This window comes from Apteryx mantelli, chromosome 1, assembly GCF_036417845.1.
Source record: "Apteryx mantelli isolate bAptMan1 chromosome 1, bAptMan1.hap1, whole genome shotgun sequence".
Classification (NCBI taxonomy): Eukaryota; Metazoa; Chordata; class Aves; order Apterygiformes; family Apterygidae; genus Apteryx; species Apteryx mantelli.
Window position 1 is genome coordinate 164,056,626 of NC_089978.1, and position 22,006 is coordinate 164,078,631.

The 22,006-nt window shown below is 44.3% G+C and overlaps 2 protein-coding genes across 2 annotated transcripts; one reads left to right on the top strand and one right to left on the bottom strand.

Moving 5' to 3' along the window:
* The first annotated feature begins 685 nt into the window (after window positions 1-685).
* LOC106488249 (cytokine receptor common subunit beta-like) lies at window positions 686-8,272 on the top strand. Its single transcript, XM_067295974.1, has 10 exons — window positions 686-817; window positions 1,695-1,866; window positions 2,069-2,201; window positions 2,305-2,465; window positions 3,380-3,525; window positions 3,628-3,802; window positions 4,901-4,991; window positions 5,278-5,347; window positions 6,940-7,043; window positions 7,327-8,272. Exons 1-10 carry the CDS (start codon window positions 707-709, stop codon window positions 8,270-8,272), a joined length of 2,109 nt encoding a protein of 702 aa, XP_067152075.1. The 5' UTR covers window positions 686-706.
* Window positions 8,273-15,024: 6,752 nt separating this feature from the next.
* CIMIP4 (ciliary microtubule inner protein 4) lies at window positions 15,025-21,418 on the bottom strand. Its single transcript, XM_013947337.2, has 6 exons — window positions 21,355-21,418; window positions 19,103-19,178; window positions 17,809-18,452; window positions 17,153-17,300; window positions 15,792-15,902; window positions 15,025-15,586 (listed from the first exon to the last, which is right to left on the bottom strand). The coding sequence occupies exons 1-6, from the start codon at window positions 21,361-21,363 to the stop codon at window positions 15,501-15,503; spliced, it is 1,074 nt and encodes a 357-aa protein (XP_013802791.1). The 5' UTR covers window positions 21,364-21,418; the 3' UTR covers window positions 15,025-15,500.
* Between the last annotated feature and the right edge of the window lie 588 nt (window positions 21,419-22,006).

A 22,006-nucleotide genomic window follows, 5' to 3' on the forward strand; every position in this document is an offset into this window, starting at 1 on the left:
ATGATGAAAAAGAGTGCAACTTTGAATCGGATTGATACTGCAGGCAGAGCTAAATGTCTGCTTGTTTCAGAGTGGTAAGAATAAGCCACTAGGTCTTGTTTCTATTTGTAAGTATTTAAGAGATTTTCACATAAAAATTTCCTTTTCTTTTGCATACCTAATCCTAAAAGATACATAGATGAGCTCTTAACTTGAAAACCAAGCAAGAGTTGAGTTTAATGTCCATTATAAGGCCATATTACCAGCTTCTGCTTTACTTCATTCTGTACAGACTGAAATGAATCTTCCTTACTTGGCTACAATGGAAAAAATCAGAAGATACATTCCATCTTAACAATGTCTTGATTGGGACTGGGGGATGATATCAAACCTTCTATTTCAGCACCATGCTTTGTAAAGCATCCTGTTTTGGAAAGCTGCTCAAAAGCTGCTCAAAAGCACTCTCTCTCTAATCTCTTATCCTGTTCATCAATTTATTTCCAATGGTATTGCTCAATTTCCTCTTTGCATTGTCAGCCAACATTGGATTACTTGCAGCACCCCTGAGGAATCATCGTTAAATGGCCAGATTCTTCCTTTCATAGAATAGGAAGTTTAGCTAGGTTCCTCCCCACTTCATGCCCCTCTCCTTGCTATTGCAACTCACATGTTGTACCTTCACCTTCCAGTTCAGCCCCTCCCACCTCAGAACCTTTCAATCAGCTTGATGAGATCAGGAGACTTCTTGCTGACATGGAAAGTAGCTGATGGAAACCAAGGGCTGGGCAATGCACTGGAGTATGAAGTGGCTTACAAGCAGGAGTGGGAGTCCTGGGAGGTAAGAACAGAGAGCTGGGCTGTCCTGTGTGGGGGCTTTAGGGTGGTCGAGATCCTGCAGTAAAAGCTGGGAAAATTTCTGGCCTTTTGGTTCTCAGGCACTGCCAAGAGATGCAATAAGTGATGTTTGTGGTCAGGCAGAAGGGGCTCTGTTCCTATTTGCAAGTGGCTTGCACAGTGAAATACTGCTTGTTTTGAACGGAGTGCAAAGATCTACTCTTTACAGAAAGAAGCACTGCACTTGGCTTTTGAGATGGAATTTGTTTTACATCAAGTCCCTCTTAAATGAAATTAAAGCATGTTTCAAGATGAACTTGTGGGCTCATGTGGGAAGATGGCAAAAACCATTTGAAGCTGTTTCCCCGCAAGGAGCATGTTTTTAAATTTTTAAGAGAGTATCTCCTTTGCTCCGTTGTTTCCCCAATCCGCCTATGTTTCTGTACCTCTCAGCCTGATCTCTACTTTTTCATGAGAAGTATCTTGGCCAAATGCCCACACAGTTCTGCACTGGGCAGTGCTCTGAACCTGCGTAGTTGATGCTGAAGACAATTGAGCCTCTCAAAGCTGCAAGAGCCAGCCCATCTGCGGGGTAGATTTTGCCTGGCAATGCCTGTGCCTCGTCTGTCCTGGGCTATGCAGGCAGCGTGCACACCAAAGCCCCTCTAGGATGTGAGCACAGAGCGCTACATGGCACCATGCGTGTCGATGGTCGCACGTGTGGGAATGCTTGGAGATGCTATAGTGCCCTCAGAAAGCTCTCTCTAGTCTCTTCTCTGATGGTCACTTCCTCTTGCTCTTTCCCTGTCTTCCCTCTTCCCTTCTCCTCCGTTCCCTGATTCCCCTTTCCTCCCTCCCTCCCTGCTTTCCCCCACTAATAGAAAGCTGCCTCGCTCTCACTCTCCAACACCACGCATTGTCATCTCAGCCATGAGGGCCTTGTTCCGGGCAGCACCTATGTTGCCCGTGTGCGAGCCAGACCAGGACAGACCAGTGGCTTCTCTGGGCAGTACAGCGAGTGGAGCATGGAGGCATCCTGGGAGACACCGGAAGGTAGTGTGGGGCAGAGCGGGGCCGTGCGGGGGTGGAAGGGCTGGCTGAGAAGCCAGGGCCTGAGGGATGTGGGTTGTCATGCTGCGCTGGCAGAGAATCGGGGCCTGGGCTGAGGAATGATGGGGCATCTGCAGGGGAGGATGCAGGTGGTTCGTTGCCTTACTGTCCCCCACTCCTTAGTTTGCTCTGATCTTCTCTGAAGGTGGCATTCAGCCCAGGAACCTTCGCTGCCTCTTCAACAGTGTGGATCGTCTGACGTGCAGCTGGGAAGTGAAGAAAGAGATCATCACCTCTGTCCTCTTTGGCTTGTTCTTCAGGGCCACTTCAGCATCAGCGTACGTGACCTGCCCCTGGCAGTGTGCCTGTGCCTCTGCCATCGAGGCTCTGTTCTGTCCTGTTCCCATTCATCTCAGCACAATCTCCATTTTCTCCCCTCAGAGAGGAGGAGTGCTCTCCTGTGCATGAGAAGACTTTGCCCCGTGACCCCTATGTGGTCCAGAGCTGTGAGATCACTGTTACCAACACCAGCAGTCAGAGCCAGTACCATGTAGCTGTCCGGACCAAAACGGAGGAGAAACTGATTGAAGCCTACAGGAACAGTAAGCCCCGGTGTTGTGCCTTGCTTTTCCTGGGAGTTTCTTGGGGAGGTGCTGGGACTGGTCAAGAGGGTGTGAGGATAGTGGTGGGAGAGGTGAGGAGAAGTGGGTGGGAAGAGGCAGAGACCTGGACTGATGAAGAAAGGAGCTGGATGCTGAGACAGGTCAGAGTTCTGGGAGAAGTGGCTTGTAGGTCTGGAGTTACTCAGGGGCTCTTGCGATGCTGAGGGAGCTGGCAGGAGTGTAAACTGCTGTGAAGAAATTCCAGGTCTGGTCTTGAGCTCCTAGGTGAGTGACTGTCACCTTGCCAACTTTGCTGTGGTTAGAATGTCGTTGTCCTTTGTGGGGGTCCCAGCTGACAGGAAGCGGTGGGGAGAGGTGTTTGTGGGGAGTGTGTCTTTAAGAGATTTCACAAGAACCCAGTGGAGCTGTTGGGAGTCCCCACAGTGGCTCCTGGAGCACTGATGAGGTAGGACTCCTCTGCTGAGCGAGGTGCGTTACACAGATCTTCTTTGCCTGCATGTGTCCAGAGGTACCAGTGCTACTCTCCGTAAACTAAAGCTGGGGAGGATTCCTGCAGTGGGTGACAATACAAGTTAGGAGCTCCAGGAGAGCTGAAAATCTTTGGAACTGTGGTGGACAAGTGCAGAACTTTCAAACATTGCTTTACTGCTTATCTGCACAGAGAAGTGCCATCATATTGATGAATATGGATTTTCTTCTATTTAAGGGGGAGACTGGTTTGCTGTTTTTGACTGGGGAAAGAGGTGTGAGGAATAAAGGGGTGTTAAGTAACTGAGACAGACTATGTTGCATAACGCAACGCTGTTTTCAGGCTTGGTCTCCATCCACTGTGGTGAATGGTAGCGTCAGACCAGTATGCTGATACATATTCCGAGACATTGTGTGTGTTCCAGTTAAGGTGCTGCCACCTGCAAATGTGTCGGTAACCATGAGAGAGAACCAGGAGTATGAACTGAGGTGGATAAAACACACTTTGCGATATAGCTTCATAAAACAGAGATACGAAGTCCAATACTGGAAGCACAACCAAGAGGAAAAGGTAAGTCATAGGAAGCGTGGGAGCCCTGGATTTCTATTTGCAGGGTGAATGGGAAAGATTATTCCCCTCCCCTCTTCATGCGTGCTTCTTTCTTCCCCCCAGACTCTCCAGAGGATAAATATCAGCAACGATGAGCCTCCCTTCATCTTCACCCTGCAGATGCTGGAATCATCCACGCAATACAGGGGGAGAATGCGTGCAAGGGTGAATACTCCTCCAGATTACAAGGGGCCTTGGAGTGAATGGAGTGAGGAGTTCACCTGGGAAACTGAGAATGGTACTTTTCACTTGGGCTCCTTTCATAAGCTGTTGTGGAATGTTAATGGGGGAAGTGCTTCTATAGAGAAATACACTCTCCTAGCTGGGCTTGAAGTTAGATCCAGCCACGGCATAGCTGGGGTTGCTTAACAAGGTAGCTGTCTGATCAGCATCCTTGCAGTACAGGGGCAATGCTAATGAAGGAGGAGAGCAGGAATAACCCTTTAAGCATTGTTCCTTTCTTTTTCCTTCTCAAGACCACTACAACCAACCTGAAAGGTTTTCACAGAGAGAATCAAGCAAACACCATGCCCACAAGGTCATCCTTGTTTCCTAATTCTAACAGTCCATTCTGCTGTCAGAGATTGAAGAGGCTGAGACTGCAAGAAGACAGAATAAAAGTCATCAGCCTCTTCTGTTTGCAGAGTGACTATAGGATGGTGTTAAGCACACCGCAGAGTGCACCGGAGATACAAACCTTAACATGGTTTTCACTGTTTCTGAACCTAGAAGTGGAATGTCTGTTACCAGCGTGGCCTTGTGCCCAAGGCTGTGTGATCTTACATGAGTTGTCCTGAGGAAACTTGAGGTAATAAGAAGGCTTAGGGAAGTTCTGCTGAGTGTACTCAGGAAGAAATTGTTATCTTCCTGATGACCAGTTACGGTCATTAGGAAAGGAAGCCCTTTCTCAGAAAATCTCTGAGACCCCTCATCTCTTCAGGACTGTACAGAATAAGGCAGATCCCAGACTTCTCCTAAAAATAAGGGATAGAGAAATGAAGGTACATGCTCATTTTGGAGTAGGAGACAAAATAAGTCAGACCTAAGATGCCTGAAGACACACCCAGTGTTCATGGTGGGGCAATGTACCTGCTCAGCTTTCTATGAGCATAAATTGATCACTCTGATGCCAATGGAAAAGCTGCTCAGGTCACATTTGGTCTCTCTCACTTTGGAGGGTATCCCAACAGTTAGAAGGCCTCTTCATCCTGTCACGTGATGTGCCATCTACATTCCCCTGGTCTTGTTGCATGACAAGTGACCAGAATGAAAAACCTGGTACGGGAAGCAGCCACTCTGTGTGGGTAGCTCCCTATTTCTCTTTTCTCTGTTTCAGTTCTGTCACCAGTAGTTCTCCCAGTGGTGCTCCCAGCCATCATCATCGCTTTGCTAATAATTGCTCATTGCAGCTATAAGTATTTCCTCAGGTAGGTTTGCATTGTGACTAGGGGATTTAGCAGCATGTTGGCCGTGCGCGTGGAATAAAGGGTGAAAAACTGAGGGCGAGGCACTGCTCATCCAGCATGAGAGAGTGCTCTATGTGGAGATGAGCCTTGGTGTGCAATGGGGAGCCCTGTGCATGTCTGTGTGCAGGTGAGAGCTGGGTCATGGTGCCTTGCTGTGCAGAACAGCACTGTGTGTGCACGGTGTAGTCTTTTCCCTTTGCAGCCAAGGCAAGAAGCAAATCTTGTAAACTCTGTGTTGTTGTTGCAGGAAGAAGAAAAGCTGGGAGGAAAATATTCCAAACCCCAGCAAGAGTCTCCTGATCCAGAGCTACTTAGGGGTAAGGATGGAATTGTGCTTTGCAGGGTTCATTATTTCTCTCTTTTTTCAGGATTTAATAATATTAAGAATCTTAGTAGTAAAAATAGTAATATTAATAGCTTTTCTGTCTCCTACTCCACAATGAACTCATACCTTCAGTACTCTATTTCTTATTTTTAGGAGAAGCCCAGGTATCTTTATCATAACCGTAACCTTACATTTGTACTAGTAGGCTTCTGTGTATTGTGCTTGTCAGCATCACAGTTTTCTGAAATCAAACTAGAAAGTTTTCTGTGCACTAAACTTTTAACTGATTGAAATAATCTAGTGTCTTTAGCAAATTCACCAACTGGTGGTTTCTTCCATCTCCAAACAGTAGTCAACACTGATTCAAAGTGTTTTAGGATGGGCTTTTAGCCTCATTTAAGAAGCTTTCTATTTTTAAGTAACTGGGTTTTCTGGAATATACATTATAACATGTCTGTCTGTTACCAAGACAAGTATTCTTCATTGGAAAGCAAAGTGCACACTTAGATAGCATTCAATTACGACAGTATAAGTAGGAAAAATCCACAAAACCAACATCTGGGAAGAATAGAATAGGCATCTCTCTAGATTTTTGCAGTAAAACTCTTCTAGTTTTGCAAGAGTTACACTTTTGATTCTATAATATGTGTTTTCCTCCACATAGATATATTTTTATATTACAGTTGGTTCTAGTCTAAGCTCACAGAGAATGTGTTACAGTGTGTTTAGATACATGGCAATGCAATGGGTATGATTTACAACATGACCTTTGTGTGAGGCAAATGGGCACTTAACTTACAGTATTTATGTTTATGTTTGAGTGAAAGACTTAACAGTTGTTTGTTAAACATCTCATATTTGTTATTTTGCTGTAAAATGGACTTCCACTGTAATGACCTAGTTTTACACATCATTTTCAAATAGACAGGAAAAACTAAGCCTGGATGCTCCTGTGCCAGATGACAGAATATTTATGCTTATACTAAAGTCTCAAGTTAGTTTATTTTGCCTGATCTCTATAGTAAAAATTAAAAAACATGTTCCCACTCTAAGAAATACCTCTGTAGTTTTGTTTCCTATCCCATACCTGATTCTTTCCTCACACGTACTCACTGCTCTTAATGTCATGATTTTGAAAGTTTCCCTCCTTTCAGTGAGTTACCTTATCCTAAACTTTGTAAACATCCCACTTATTCTGTTTTTCTGGTCAGCTGTTACAGAAGGACAGTCCTTATACACCTACAAGTGAAATACTGCCCAGTGTCCTCATATGGTGCTGGAGAAGAGTAGGCACTGCACAATGCAGTAGCTTTATTATGTTTATTATGGTAGGACCTGCAGCATCCTCACGAGCTCTTTAGGGGAGCAGCTCCTGCCCTATATGCTATGTAAAGTTAGGTCAGGGATATGGTAACATGGATATGAAGGAACAGTCTTCTGGAGAATAGAGGGAACCTTCTAGTCATATTAGTGAAGTTGTATCCAGATTGCCAGATGCTGTAGGCTTCCTTTTGTCCATGAGGCTCTTGATTCTACTGCCAGTGAGAAACCTCTTTTTCCTCATCTCTACTTTCTCTTTTCCAGAAAGTACACCTAGGAAACTGGCTGACAAACAGTCAGCTAGACTTCAACAAACACAACTTTTCTGAGAAGATGGAGCAGGCTAGTTTCCTTCAAGTCGTGGACAGGTTAGTGAACAGCACCTTATAGTGGCACTGTCTGTGAGACTCTTGAGGAGGTTCCTAAGCCATGGGAGGATACAATTAAACATTCTGTCACCAAAAAAAGCCTATGCCAGTTGCTCCTGAGGATGAGACAAATTTTTTTTGCTATCTGGGTTAACCTGCTCTCCCAAGAAAGATTATTTTCTAATCATCTGTGTAGCTATGTGTGTAAGTAACCCTCTGTTTATATGTAATGTTCATCACAAGAATATTTCTCAATAGCAGTTTTTAACTTTCCCTCATTCAGGCAGACGAAGACTTTGGCAGAGTCCCCTGAAGGGCAAGCTGAAAAGGCAGAGGTTTCCCTGGTTGTGTTGGATCCTCAGAACGTATACCATGCTTTAGATGTGCCAGAGGATGCTGCAGTTGTCTGCCCGCCAAGTCAGATGGCTGATCCTTCCTTTCCTGTTTCAAGGGAGAACAGTGCTGATGCAAGCATTGCTTCCCAGACAGCAATGCCTTGCTTTGATTTCAACGGTCCGTACTTGTACAGCCCAGTGATGTCCTCCCAGCCTGATATGCATCAGGCCCTTCAAGCAGTCCCAGCGGGAATCCATGGGAAATCAGTGTCCCTTCAGTACGTGACCCTCCCAAAGGAAGCCTGTCCCCAGGCTCCACAGAGGCAGGCCCAGCCAGGAGCACTTCCTCTGCAGCCCTTTCTGCTCCCAGACCAGAAGGAAATGATGCAGCACCTCAGCAATGGGGAGGAAATTTCACCAGCCCAACCAGCCTGTGGGAAATGCATGAATGTGAGACCAGAAGGGCAGAAATCTCCAGTGGCTCTTAGCTGTACCGGCTCTCCCCAGCAGTGCTCCTTGGGCTACATCACCACAGATAGCCTCTTACTGCCATCAGTCAGAGACACCAGCCATCTGGCACCCGTCACTGATGGAGAGGTAGCTTCTGACTCACAGGAGATCCAGCCCCCTGATGACTGCTCTTGCTATGAGTTTTCTCCTGGGAAATCTGGTGTCATGGTTGCAGTTTCAGATCAAACACCAAACCCTTGTCCTGAATTGCACCTGGATGCATTTGGGGACTATCTTACTGTCCCTCCAGGTCCCCATGGACTTTCAGAATCCACAAATATTTCCTTACCTGTCTTACAGAAGGGAAAGAATCTTCCGAAAGAGCAGCCTTTGTCAGAGGGTAATTTGGTGGTCTTAAACCCTGATACAATGTGTTCTAGGTGACCCTGCTTGAGTGGAAGGAAGGGGGGGGGGGTTGGACTAGATGATCTCCAGAGGTCCCTTCCAACCTCAACAATTCTGTGATTCTGTGATTCTGTGAAATGCTATTTCTCCTGTCCAATTTCCAGTCCAACATGGAGAAAGTTCTCAGGCAACCCTATCCCCTTTCTTAGTTACATTAATGCATCTGGTAAAAGGTACAGGATGTAATTCCCCCATACCTGCCTTTAGATGGGCTTGCTTCATAATCCCTTGACAGGTTTGATTGGCAGTGGAAGAAGCCCAATTTATCTAGGGCTTCTTTCTAAAAATAGGTAATCAATTTCAATTCAAACTTCTCAGGTTATGGGAGAAGAAAATGATTCTGCTTGGGCACATAATAAGCTTGGATAATCAAGTTTCCTACTCAAGAGCAATGAATCCAAGGGCTTAAAAGAAAAGGAACTTATTAAAAGGGATAAAATGGCAACTCAACATAAACACCAGAAAGACAATTTACTGAATTCAATAATATAACCTGAAAGCTTCTTGGTAACGTATTCCACTCCCATTCTTTGCCCAGAGCTGAGAGCATCCATTGTTCATCTCTGAGGGAAATGTTGCTCCTAAACCTCTCTTACCATTCCCAAATGCAGTGATCTCACCTCTGATACTGGGTAGCTGCTCTCAGCAGCTTTAGCCCAAGAAGTGTTCATTGTATTTGCAGTCCCCACACTGCCCCCTCAACATTTCAGTTCCTCAGAGAGGAGTCAGAGGCATGCAAAAGCCCAAGAGACCCCTGGGGAAAATACCTCTTCTGTTTTCTTCACTTTCTTACTACATAGCTCCTTTGCTCTTCCACTACCAAAGGGACTAGCAAAAGTAATTCCTAATCCTTAGGCATGTTCAAACACCATTGTCTCCTGATGGATAATAGTGTTTTAAATGCTTTCAAAATTAAGACAAAATTGCATTTCAGCCCTAGTGCCCAAGACTGAAATCCACTGAGTCAGTTCCCTTGCTCCCTCTTTGTTGTGATCTCTAGCCATTTCAAGCAGCTCAGGATTCTTTAGCCCGTTAAAGACAGGATCAGCAGTAAGTACCTCATTCTTTTAGGAAAGAGGTATTGGGCTTACCTCAGGATAGAAGCAGCTCTGAATTTAAGTTTTAGTTCAGCACAAGCTTTACAGTGTACAGGATTGAATTTAATAGCTGGCTGAAGACTCTGATAAGAGTTCTTGCAGTGAGTATCTTCTGTTCTTACAGTTACAGTTTCTTTAGTGAGCCATTCAAAATCACTTGCAGTGGAGATAACAAAGACAGACTGGAATTATTCAGGATAGCCCAAGATAGACAGAAGTCAGGAGGTTAAGTGAAAAGGAAAAAGGCTGGATGGAGAACAGAAAACCTTTCTGAACAGTGATATCTTGCAGAATAAGCTATGTCTCAATTGGTGGGATGCCTAAACCTAAACTGGGAAATATCCATTATTGCAGGAAAAACTAGAAGGTAGGACAAGAATGCTGCAGATGTTTGGATTTAATTGGTCTCTTCTATTTCAAATTGCTATAGTACTATACAATTATCTATATTTCCAGTGCATTCACTGTTTATAGATGACTGAAACAACTCTTAACCAGCTGTTTTGATGAATGGTTTAGCTAAGCCAGAGAAGAACACCTTTTTTTTTTTCTGCCAGCTCCAGCCTGTCAGGTAAAAACATTGTCTCAGAGCTGCCACCCAATGCTCAGACCTTGCAAAATCGCTCAAATACAAGCTATCTACATTGCAAAGTGCTGAGTTCAGTGAGACAATATAGCAGAGGTCTAATATCTCACTGCATATAAAAGGCAAAAAGTGAAAGGCCATTTCCCTCTCCACTCCTGTTCCTCAACATCTGCATGCCCCACCACTACGTGCCTTGACTGTAACAAGATCCTTCGCTCAGTAAATTTAATTTGTTAACCTGTTAACTTGCTTTCTTCTGTATTGATTTTCTGATGGTTTATCAAGTTGAATCAATTTGGAGTGTGGGCAGGTAAGTGTCAGCACCAGCACAAACAAGCAAGCAGGAATGAACAGCTGAGAGCAGAGGGATGGGTGGGAGACTTTCAGCAGCAATGAGCACTTATTTCAGCTCAGCTGTCTTGTCTAGCTGCATCTGACATGCTATTTGGAGATTCCCAAGCTGGCTTTAAATATGCTTGTTTGGATATCCAAAGCACTCTAGGCACCATGGAGTGCCACACAGGGTAACACACCTCACCATGGTTCTGGGCAAATCAGTCTGTTCAGCACTCTGTGACTTCAGGTATTGATTGCTTCCAGGAGCTGAGCTCTCTCATTGAGAGCTATCTCAGTTATCTCTGCACCTTTCAATGTGTCACCTATCAGAAAGTGTTTGCCTCTGGCTGTGCTGTATCATTTGGCAAAGCAGAGAGGAAGATGAAAGGGGATTACCATGTGTATGTGTTCACTTGGCATCAATCAGATGTCATCTGTTTCACTGCATTACACAATGCCAACTATTTTGCATTATTTAAGTGCTTATAAACATATTATTTGAATTTGTAAAAAGTGTATAAAGCGATTACTGTTCTTCACGGCAAGAGACAAACAACACTGTGGCACAGGACAGTGGTGCACCATTAAGACTTTTCCAGTCCCTTCCTGGATCTTCCTTAGCCTTTCATGGATAGCAAAGGGCATTTGTTCCAAGCTGTACCAGAATTTTGTACTCTGTCTGCCCAGATATTAGAAAGAGACCTGTAAATTTGTATGCTGATTCAGCCCTTATATTAAAATCTTATATCTGTATTAGCTAACTGCCCTGAATTTTCTGCTTTTAGTATGCCAAACAACGTCAGTAGATTTCTCTTCAGGTCCATTGATTCTGGATTAGGACTTGCTGCAGGCTCAGAGGACAGAGTTTATTATGTACTTGGAGTCATGCTGGTCATCAGTGCTGTATGCAACATGCAGAACAGGGTGGTGCTACAGAACCCTGCTGTTTAGCTGAAGCCAGAGTGCTGTGTGCAAAGACAGGGACATCTTGTACTGATGCACAAGGAAATCCACAGGGAGATTTCTACACGTTGCCATTTGGCCAGTCTCCTTAGTTTGAAAGACTTGCGCATGTGCCTGGAAATATCTGAATTCCAAATGGTTAATTATTGCTGGTGGAAAATGATTATCACATGATAATCACTAGTTATATTTTAACTTACTTCACTGCTTTTATGCAGTCAGCTTATTCTCATCTAAGCCCAAATGGATAGAGTGGTGTAACAATCCTAGTTCTTTCCTAAAGCAGTTCATATCAGGAAGCAGCAAAACATCAGTCTTTTAAAACTGGGAAAGCTTGGGAGCAGAGGGGAAAGATCAGGGCATCTCCCTTTCCAGACAGGTAGTTTGTGATTGCTGGGCCAACCTGGTACACTCTGTGGGGCTGGAAGGCAGAAGCCTGCAAGAAGAACCATTAGATACTATCAGAAGAACATGTCAGGAATCCCCGAATAACCCTGGATGTACTGCAGCATTCAAGCCCTTGGGTGATCCTGAGTTATTCTTTTGATATACTCTCTGGACTTCAGATTACATGGACTGTATGGTGGAGACACATGTTTCTCTCTAAGAAACATTTATCTGTAAGGTGGGGGAAGGGCTAACAGGGGTGAGTACGGCTTATGAGAGCTTCAGTAATAGTCCAGTCATACTGGGGAGTGACTTGCAGATTGGAGAAGTCCAGGGACTTCTTGTAGCTTTCCTGTTTCCTTTAGGTGGGATGACTTGGTTTGTATTTGCATTAGCTTGGCCTGCAAATTTTGTAGGCTTTGGAGAACACCCCAACACCTTCTCTTCTCAGGTGAGTTTCTATTTGTTTGCCTAGCATTACTGCTGCTATCTGCCTAGGCAAGAACTTTCCATGAAATCCTCCAAGTGACAGACATAACAACAAAACCAGAACTGTGAGCGGAGAAATTTCCTTTCCTACCCCATATAGGCATCTGTTGCCAACCATCTGGATTTGCCCCGAGCTATTGCATGGACACTGTTTGATGCCTAAGAAGCACAAAAGAATCTGAATTCACCTGCAAAGCATCAACAGGCATCTGGTTCTTTGCCTGGTGTGCCTTGCTGCTACATACCTCCAGCTCTGAAGCTGTGTGAGAGTTTTACAGCCTTTGGGGTGGAAGAGGTAGGCAGCATTCAGGCTCTTGGGTGACCCTAGTTCATTCCCTGTGTATCCTCTGGGTACAGGCATACCTCGTTTTATTGTGCTTTGCTTTATTGCACTTCACAGATATTGTGTTTTTTACAATTGGAAGGTTTGGGGCAACTCTGCGTTGAGCAAGTCTATCGGCACCATTCCTCCAACAGCATGCACTCACTTCATGTCTCTGTGTCCTGTTTTGGTAATTCTCGCAATATTTCAAACTTTTTCATTATTATTATATCTGTTATGGTGATCTGTGATCAGTGATCTTTGATGTTACTATTGTAATTGTTTTAGGGTGCCATGGACCACACCCATATAAGACAGCAAACTTAATCGATAAATGTTGTGTGTGTTCTGACTGCTCCACCCACCAGCCATTCCCCCGTCTCTCTCCTTCTCCTTGGGCCTCCCTATTCCCTGAGACACAACAATATTGAAATTAGGGCAATTAATAACCCTACAATGGCCTCTAAGTGTTCAAGGGAAAGGAAGAGTCGCACATCTCTCACTTTAAATCAAAAGCTAGAAATGATTAAGCTTAGTGAGGAAAGCATATCGAAAGCTGAGACAGGCCGAAAGCTGGACCTCTTGCACCAAGCAGTTAGCAAAGTTGTGAATGCAAAGGAAAAGTTCTTGAAGGAAATTCAAAGTGCTACTCCAGTGAACATACGAATGATAAGAAAGCGAAACAGCCTTATTGCTGATAGGGAGAAAGTTTTAGCTGTCTGGATAGAAGATCAAACCAGCCACAACATTCCCTTAAGCCAAAGCCTCATCCAGAGCAAGGCCCTCACTCTCTTCAATTCTGTGAAGGCTGAGAGAGGTGAGGAAGCTGCAGAAGAAAAGTTTGAAGCTAGCAGAGGTGGGTTCATGAGGTTTCCGGAAAGAAGCCATCTCCATAACATCAAAGCGCAAGGTGAAGCAGCAAGTGCTGAGGTAGAAGCTGCAGCAAGTTATCCAGAAGATCTAGCTAAGAGAATCAATGAAGGTGGCTACACTAAACAACAGATTTTCAATGTAGATGAAACAGCCTTATATTGGAAGAAGATGCCATCTAGGACTTTCATAGCTAGAGAGAAGTCAATGCCTGACTTCAAAGCTTCAAAGGACAGGCTGACTCTCTTGTTAGGGGCTAATGCAGCTGGTGACTTTAAGCTGAAGCCAATGCTCATTTACCATTCTGAAAATCCTAGGGCCCTTAAGAATTATGCCAAATCTACTCTGCCTGTGCTCTGTAAATGGAACAACAAAGCCTGGATGACAGCACATCTGTTTACAACACGGTTTACTGAATATTTAAAGCTCACTGTTGAGACCTACTGCTCAGAAAAAAAGATTCCTTTCAAGATATTACTGCTCATTGACAATGCACCTGGTCACCCAAGAGCTCTGATGGAGATGTACAACAAGATTATTGTTTGCATGCCTGCTAACACAACATCCATTCTGCAGCCCATGGATCAAGGAGTAATTTCAACTTTCAAGTCTTATTATTTAAGAAACACATTTTGTAAGGCTATAGCTGCCATAGATAGTGATTCCTCTGATGGATCTGGGCAAAGTAAACTGAAAACCTTCTGGAAAGGGTTCACCATTCTAGGTGCCATTAAGAACATTCATGATTCATGGGAGGAGGTCAAAATACCAGCATCAACAGGAATTTGGAAGAAGTTGATTCCAACCCTCATGGATGACTTTGAGGGGTTCAACACTTCAGTGGAGGAAGTAACTACAGATGTGGTGGAAATAGCAAGAGAACTAGAATTAGAAGTGGAGCCTGAAGATGTGACTGAATTGCTGCAATTTCATGATAAAAATTTAACAGATGAGGAGTTGCTTCTTATGGATGAGCAAAGAAAGTGGTTTCTTGAGATGGAATCTATTCCTAGTGAAGATGCTGTGAACATTGTTGAAATGACAACAAAGGATTTAGAATACTACATAAGCTTAGTTGATAAACCAGAGGCAGGGTTTGAGAGGATTGACTCTAATTTTGAAAGAAGTTCTGTTGTGAGTAAAATGCTATCAAACAGCATCACATGCTACAGAGAAATCCTTCGTGAAAGGAAGAGTCAATCAATGCAGCAAACTTCACTGCTGTCTTATTTTAAGAAATTGCCATAGCCACTCCAACCTTCAGCGACCACCACCCTGCTCAGTCAGCAGCCATCAACATCGAGGCAAGACCCTCCATCAGCAAAAAGATTATGACTCGCTGAAGGCTCAGATGATGGTTAGCATTTTTTAGCAATAAAGTATTTTTTAATTAAAGTATGTACATTGTTTTTTTAGACATAATGCTATTGCACACTTAATAAACTACAGTATAGTGTAAACATAACTTTTATATGCACTGGAAAACCAAAAAATTCGTGTGACTTGCTTTATTGCAATATTCGCTTTATTGCGGTGATCTGGAACCGAACCCTCAATATCTCTGAGGTATGCCTGTATTCCCTTCTATCTATCTGGTTTGCTGGGGCAGCCATTGAAGTATCATGAATCTTCTGACAAACCTGAGTTTATACACACACATACACATACAACCACACCCATACCTGTCCCCCTTCCTTGGCATCCTGTCTAGGTCCCACTTAATAACCCAGCACTACAGCTAGGTCACGGGGAGGGTGACATTCAAAAACCATGTTCATTCTCCCCTCACTTTCCATGTCACCCAGTGGGATTCCTGGTCCTACCTCATACATCCTACTCCACCTTATGTGGTGAGCAGATGAATTTCTATTTGGTCTCCTCTCACCACTGCATCCCTCTACACTGCAGGGTGTGTGTCTCACAACCCATTGAGGTTCAACTTACCAGTGACCAACAAAGCAATTTTTTTTTCCACATTCAGGTTTCTCTGGCATTCCGCTTCCAGAAGACCCCCTAATTGGGAGGAGAAGAGAGCACTACCAACACACCTGCTGTTGACACCTAGCAAGCAATTGGCGGAAGGCTTATATGGAGGTTTATTGGATGGTTGAGGAAGAAGATCCCTTGCTGAAAGCTACAATCCCTAACCTTATTCTTCTAAGGCTTGCCTTTGTTCTTCCCATATTTCTCTTCAAATGCTTTCTGCAGGTTAAGATTTAGGGCATTTTTCTGATGCCATCTCCCTGTAAAGAAGGCAAATCATAGTTCAAATACAGCTCCCCTTCTAACAGTATTACTCCTCAGGGATTTTTCTAGCTGTAGAGCTGCTCTCTCGTGAAAATGCCAATATGTAGTCCCCCCATTTGCCCATACCCATTCTTTATCCTTGGCAAAAGCAGCACCCATCTCAGAAGTTCAACAATGCATTTTTCCTGACAGAAGCCATACCTAGCTCATCAGTCCTCCTTCCATGCCAGTTCTTGGGATCTCTGATTGCTTTCTGAATTACATCGGGGGTGTAGGAATCTTTCATCAAGCTTTTGCTCTCCAGTGGGCCACCTGTAAGGAACAGCAAATGAGGAATTGTATGCAGAAACCACTGTACTGCAGGCCTGGAATTGAAGCAGGTGAGCCACACTAGCAATTTCAAAGGCACAGGAAAAGGTTTGTGCTGACTTTAGTATCTTTTATTAGGTGTATGGCTAGGTGCTGAATAACAGCTTCACCATCACACAGGCAGGAGCTGTGTTTGTCAATTTATCTGCTTTTAATTCTGAAGTATGAGATACACATAGAGGGTACTGCACACTATCGTCTTTATTTGTATCCCAGTGCCCTTTCTTCACTCAAGTATCCACTTAATCTCCTCTTGAATCCCCTCATCCATGTGAGTAACTTCCTATTCAACAGTACAGCTTCACAAAAAGCACTATCTTACCACTCAAGGCCTTCTTGAGCTCCTTTTCTGCCGTGATGCTTACAGATAGCTCCCACTCACTAGCCTCTGACTTCTCTGTTTAGCTCAACTTTTAGCCATCTGGGGGGCTTTATTATCATCTCTCATTCTTTCTCACCTTCCTTTTTATTGTACTCTCTCCTTGATGATAATGCCTTTGAGCTCCCTGGAGCAAGATATCCCTCTCTCCTGTGTGACTGCACAAAGCCCAGGACAATGCAGTTTTCAATATTCAGCAAGTTTCCTAGGTATTGTCATGGAACGTACTGTATAAGGATAAGGAATCTGACTCATGGTGGTACATGATAAGCTTCAGTAAGAGACATTTATTTCAGAGATTCTTGGATACAGTGGCAACAAGAATGGGATGAATGCTTTGTTCCCCATATTTGCTTAAATGGAGAGATCTCTGGGGATTGTGGAAAAAGAGGGAAGACATTTCAGAACCCCATATTTCTAAAGGTTTTGATGAGAAAAAAAGTCACTATTGGAACTGGAGGTAACATGGGATTGGAACTAACAGGGGACTTTCAGTTGCAAATGCTGTTCATTGGGGAAGTGCTGGACATGGAGGATGGAGGCATGATACACCCTCACTTCTCCCACCTTGACAAAAAAGAGTGGAAGAGAGAAAAGAAAGGGATGGAATATGTAGAAAGGGAGGCTGTAACTTTCATTTCCTCAAGCACTACAGCCTGAGAAAGGAGTGCCATGGATGGAAGGGGCAAGAAGGGTAGATGAGGGATACCTACCATCAGACCTCTACCCAAACCAGTGCAGATACTCAGGGCCCACGCCCAGTGTAGATGGGCCCAGCTTTGAAGATAAGGCATAGGTATGTGCATCCCCTCACCTTGGAAGATATTTGACCTCAGGTTAAAACCCAGCTGGTAGTAATCAGCAAAAGATCCAGAGGTCAGTGGGTTTTGTAGCATCTCAGTGCGGTCGCTGAGCCTTTTCTGCCCTATGATTAATCCTGCCTTGCACAGAGCCTGCCGTTCCTGAAAATATGAACAACATGGAACCAGTTTCAGTTCACACTCCTTAAGTACACCAAACTCCTTCTGGCATTTCCATCCTTGTATAGGCCTTTGAGCTATGACTAATATCCCAGATCCAAGTCCGTCCTTGAGTCAGCAGCCTCTGTAGGCATTGTAACTGCATGGGCCAACTGACACTGGTGCAAATGGGTGCAAATTAGAAAGAGCTGATGGTGTTTGGCCCTGGACTGGGTCCTGGTACCACACTGCTTTGCCTTGTTGAATTGGGACTCTGTTGCTGACTACAGGGACCTTATAAATGAAAGGGGGAGGGGAAAACAAAACAAAAAAAAAGATGGGACAGGCTGTCTGTGGAATGTGACATTGCACCTCAGTGTGAAGCCCAAATCTATTCCCCTAAATGTCATCTAGAAACTGCTTATATTGCACCCACTCAGCCCTCCTGCTACATCATAAAAAGAGCCTTCAACCTGCCCCAAAGGACACATGAAACTGCTTCCTCCAGTACCTCTTCACTGCTGGCAAGTTCATCTGCACTGACAGATTTATATTTGCCGTTAGCATGGATTAAGGCGTTTCTCTTCTCCAGAAGAAGCTTCCCCTCTGCTTTCACATCTTGCCCTAATGATGCTAAGGACTCTTTGGCACTTAATCTGCAGTGGGTTTCCTTGGCCTCTTTGTAGCTGGCCTTGGCAGTCTTCTGGGGAGATCCAGGCACCCTAGACCCTAGTGTTCGGTGCTGGCCTGCTGCTGGTTCTTTGGCATTTGAGCTTGGTTTGTCCTCTGCCTCCTTCTGCCTGGATAGTGCAGAGGGGCGGAAACTGCTGTTCCTCCCTCTTAGTTCATGCCCCACCGCTAGGTCTTTGGTGGCAGAAGTATCTCCTCCTTCCTCTTCAAGTCTTCTTGAATGAAGATCCCGCATGGAGGGAGTTTTGGCCTGGAGATTCTGTTTGCGGTGGCTTTTATTCTGAACACACTTTGCAGAAGGAAATGCCTGAGATTTGACAGATGTGGAATTCTTTGCCATTCCCTGAGCTGATGAACCTTTGGAGATCTTCCAGGAGGTTCTGCTGGAACTCCATAGGGATGTTCTCCGGCTGCTGGGCCGTGAGCTTGCTGGAAGATGCTCCTTCCTCCCTTCCCCAGGTTCCACTTAAAGACAAAAGGAATAGCTCAATGAATTTGATACTATTTTGATGATAGGTAGTACCTTAAGTGAAGCTGGAAACAACCAGACATGTCATGGTGTCATTGTCAGATAATAAAAGAAGTATCAAGGGTCTCAAAGAGGGAAGGAAAAGAAAAATACCTAGCAGCATTATACCAAACTTTCTGCTCCCACTGAACCAGATGAAGGTTTCTAGGGAGTCTCAAATACTCTTAATAGATGACCACGCACAGAAATGTACAGGTAAAAATCTTGTGGTCAAATGTGCACACAAAGCTTTATATTTTCTTACTTTTAGGTGACCCCTCCAAACATATGTGAATGTGCGCTTACAGCCTCTGCCATGCATTGGTATCTGTTGAGGAGTTTACAGCCCAGCCTTGGCTTTTTGCACTTATGCAGAGAAGTAGCGAGACAAGTCCACCAGTAGAGGACACATTCTCAGGGGGACTGTAACCCATCAGCCCACAGACACATGGGATCCCATGCTCCCCTGTCTGTGTAGTTTTCACTCACACAGGGTACATGCGAATCTGGACATCATGAAGTAAGGGAGGCAATGATAATCTCCCTCACAAGCTATGTTGCAAAGCAAGCTCTGAATAAGGGACAGTTTTTTTGCTACCTTGCTTACCTGATGAACTGCCAGCCAGCACAGAGTCACTTTTTGCCAGGTCAGGTGTGGGGGGAGTTAAGGCCAGTGGCACCTCCTTGGAAGAGAAATAAATTCTGTGTCAGGCTCAGAGAAGGGAATGAAGAAGACTGTAGTCCTGCCCATCTGGCCATCTTTCTGAGATGTGGACTATTCTCAAGCAAATGTGGAATTTGCCTCCCTAGATCAAGATAGGGCTGTCCACACCTGACTGGGTCCTACAACCCAGAATCCTTTCAGATTAAAAAAGTGCAGAAGTCCTGCAGGATTTGACATTAACAGCCTGCCTAGGACATGGTCAAGCAGTGCCTCTAAGGAATACTGAGCTGCAAGGGTTTTTACAGGCAGCAGTGAAGAAACAGGCCAAAATGGAAAAAAATCAGTGAAAACTTCATTATCTATTCTGAAGCACCTACAGGTGCTTCAGTCGAGACTTCCATTCCCAGGTCTGCCATGTGCTATACAATTATAACAGCTCATTCCTTCAGTGCATTAAAGTAAGGCTAGACAAACATGGAGAGGAGGTAACGAACATAAAATGGCTGCACAATGCTGAATATGCAGAGGAAGAGAGATTGGTTGTGTGTGAGGTTCCTTCCCTGATTCTGGCAGCAACTATTCCCTGTTTTGCTTTGTTAGCTCTGCTGATGTGATTGATCCAATGCCTAGCCTTTGCAAAACCAGCTCTTGGGTTCTGCCTGTCTCCTGTACTTGGAAGAAGCTTATGCTCTTCCATGCGGAAGAAAAGTCTGCATATCCTCAGTCCTGTCCTGCTGCTGTTCTGTGTTCCTCATCCCAGTAGGACTCTATAGGCTTAGCTCATGTGAATCCATAATGGGTTACAAATGATGACATGGCCCACGATGGTGAATACAGGATTTGTGAACCTGCTGGCTCTGGCAGCAGTACAAATGTGATCTCGATCAGGTAAAGGCATATGTTTGCATTTGCTGAATTAGCTCATGATATGGCATTTATGCTTACTTTCTGCTCTTAATGCTGGTTACTGGAAAACAGACAACATCTGACAGGGCAGGAAGCCTACTGCTTTAAAGTTAACTCCCAGGAATTCTCAGGAATGATTTGAAACAGCAGCTTGTGTTTTACGCTGCACCAGCATTTTGCTGCAGCATGTCTGATGCAATACTGGGATCCTGAAGCTGGATTTACTCAATCAGTCTGACTCCAAGAGTCAGTGCTGCATGCTGCACAAATGTAGTAAGAGAAAATACCTCTCCCAGAAAAAGACAAGGGCTACAAGAGATGCAGAGGGAGAGCCAGTGTGTGGCTCATATGGTAGGATCAGCTTCTTTTCGGTATTGCTTTTAACCCCTTTTAAAGAAGAACCAAAGATTTAAACATGATCGAAGTGCATGAATTTGTTCCTAAATAAACTCCTGTGTTAATTCCCACCTCCTACATAGCACTAAAATATGGTGGTTATTATTATTATATCCAATGGAAAGAACTTTCTCTCCAATCTGCTGTTGTAGAAATTCCTCTTCTCTCACTTCAGTGCACCTCTTCTAATTAAGCAGAATTTCTACATACAGAGGCAACATGCTAATCTCCCAAATCCCTATCATTGATAACTTTCATTTCCCTAGTTCCTCCTAGACAAAACAACACTGAAGTTCTGCTGTTGTTCCTACCTTCTGGTTTGCAATTGGATTTGATGTTATTATCACTGCTTATTGTTTGTTTTACTTTTGAGCCTAGGGGTCCTGTCCAAAGTCAAGGTACCACTCTGAGATTCTGGTATCTTCATGCCAGGAAGGACTCTTGGATCATTTTACCATCCTCCTGGATAACAGTTAAACCAACTTTGCAAGGGACAATATGCAGACATACCAGAAAAGACATATCTTAGTCAAAGAGCTAAAAATGATTAAACTTTTTCATTCCTTTTTCTGAAAAAACAAAATAAATATTTAGCCTAGCCCAACACCCTGACTTGACTTCTAGTCATCCCAGGCAGGGTACTGACCTCCTCAGACAGCTGTAGGAATTGCTATGCCATTCTCACCAGTTGCTAGACGTGGTCAAGAATGGTCTAATATGTCTTCCACATCTGGCTTGGCCTTCAAAATAGGAGGAGATTGCAGCAATTTTCTAGGCCTGAGAAGCCCCATGAGTGTCAAAGTAATACTGGATCTTTTCTTTTTTTTTCATGCTGAAGAAAGGATCTAGGTTTTAGCAAGAGGCAAAGCATCTTTCATTATCACTTCTCTCACCTGATTCATGATCTCTGATGAGATGCCAAAGCTATTCTTACAACCACACAGGTCCTGCTGAAGTCCAGGTATGGAGGTGGAATGAAGGGTAAACACCAGAGACAGTCGCTAGGGAACAACCCTCCCTCTATCTGTGAGCTGTAGTCACCATGGGAACCATAATAAACATGGCAGAGATCAGGGTCATCCTTGTTGATTGAAAAAACAAGAAGGAGACTAAAAAGCTCATGTCTCATAAAGCACCTGTGCCCAGAAGTTGTCATCACGTAAGCAGGATTTCTTGGAGGCTTTCATAACACAAACATGATCATCAACAAGACTGTCATTTTAGCATAACTGGGCCTCTTAGCATCTCTAAATGCTTCTCACAGGCTCAACGAGTCCCCTCAGAGAGGTAGGGGAAGGTGCGCACGCTTTCCGCAGCAGAAAAGAAGAGATGGTTGGCTGACTAAAGGTCTCACATTGAGTCAATGACAGAGCAAGAGCTGGACCCTCCAGTGTTCAGCACCCAGCGCTGTATTTTAGCCCTAGATTTACACTCTTCATCTGTTGTGTTACACCATGGATCTGAGCTCTCACCAGAACACAGGAATTTCTGAAAGCCTCCAGGGTGCAACTTTCCCTCAAGTAAAAAAGTTGCCTTTCCCAACCA

What these genes read in the sequence shown, in the direction of transcription:
- LOC106488249 (XM_067295974.1), top strand. Translation starts at nt 707, where the DNA reads ATGAGATCAGGAGACTTCTTGCTGACATGGAAAGTAGCTGATGGAAAC. An exon ending in TGATCCAGAGCTACTTAGGG is followed by an intron (nt 5,348 to 6,939) that starts GTAAGGATGGAA and finishes TCTCTTTTCCAG; the next exon opens with AAAGTACACCTAGGAAACTG. An exon ending in TTCCTTCAAGTCGTGGACAG is followed by an intron (nt 7,044 to 7,326) that starts GTTAGTGAACAG and finishes TCCCTCATTCAG; the next exon opens with GCAGACGAAGACTTTGGCAG.
- CIMIP4 (XM_013947337.2), bottom strand. An exon ending in AACTTGCCAGCAGTGAAGAG is followed by an intron (nt 17,301 to 17,808) that starts GTACTGGAGGAA and finishes TCATATTTTCAG; the next exon opens with GAACGGCAGGCTCTGTGCAA. An exon ending in AAGGAGGACTGATGAGCTAG is followed by an intron (nt 15,587 to 15,791) that starts GTATGGCTTCTG and finishes CCTTCTTTACAG; the next exon opens with GGAGATGGCATCAGAAAAAT.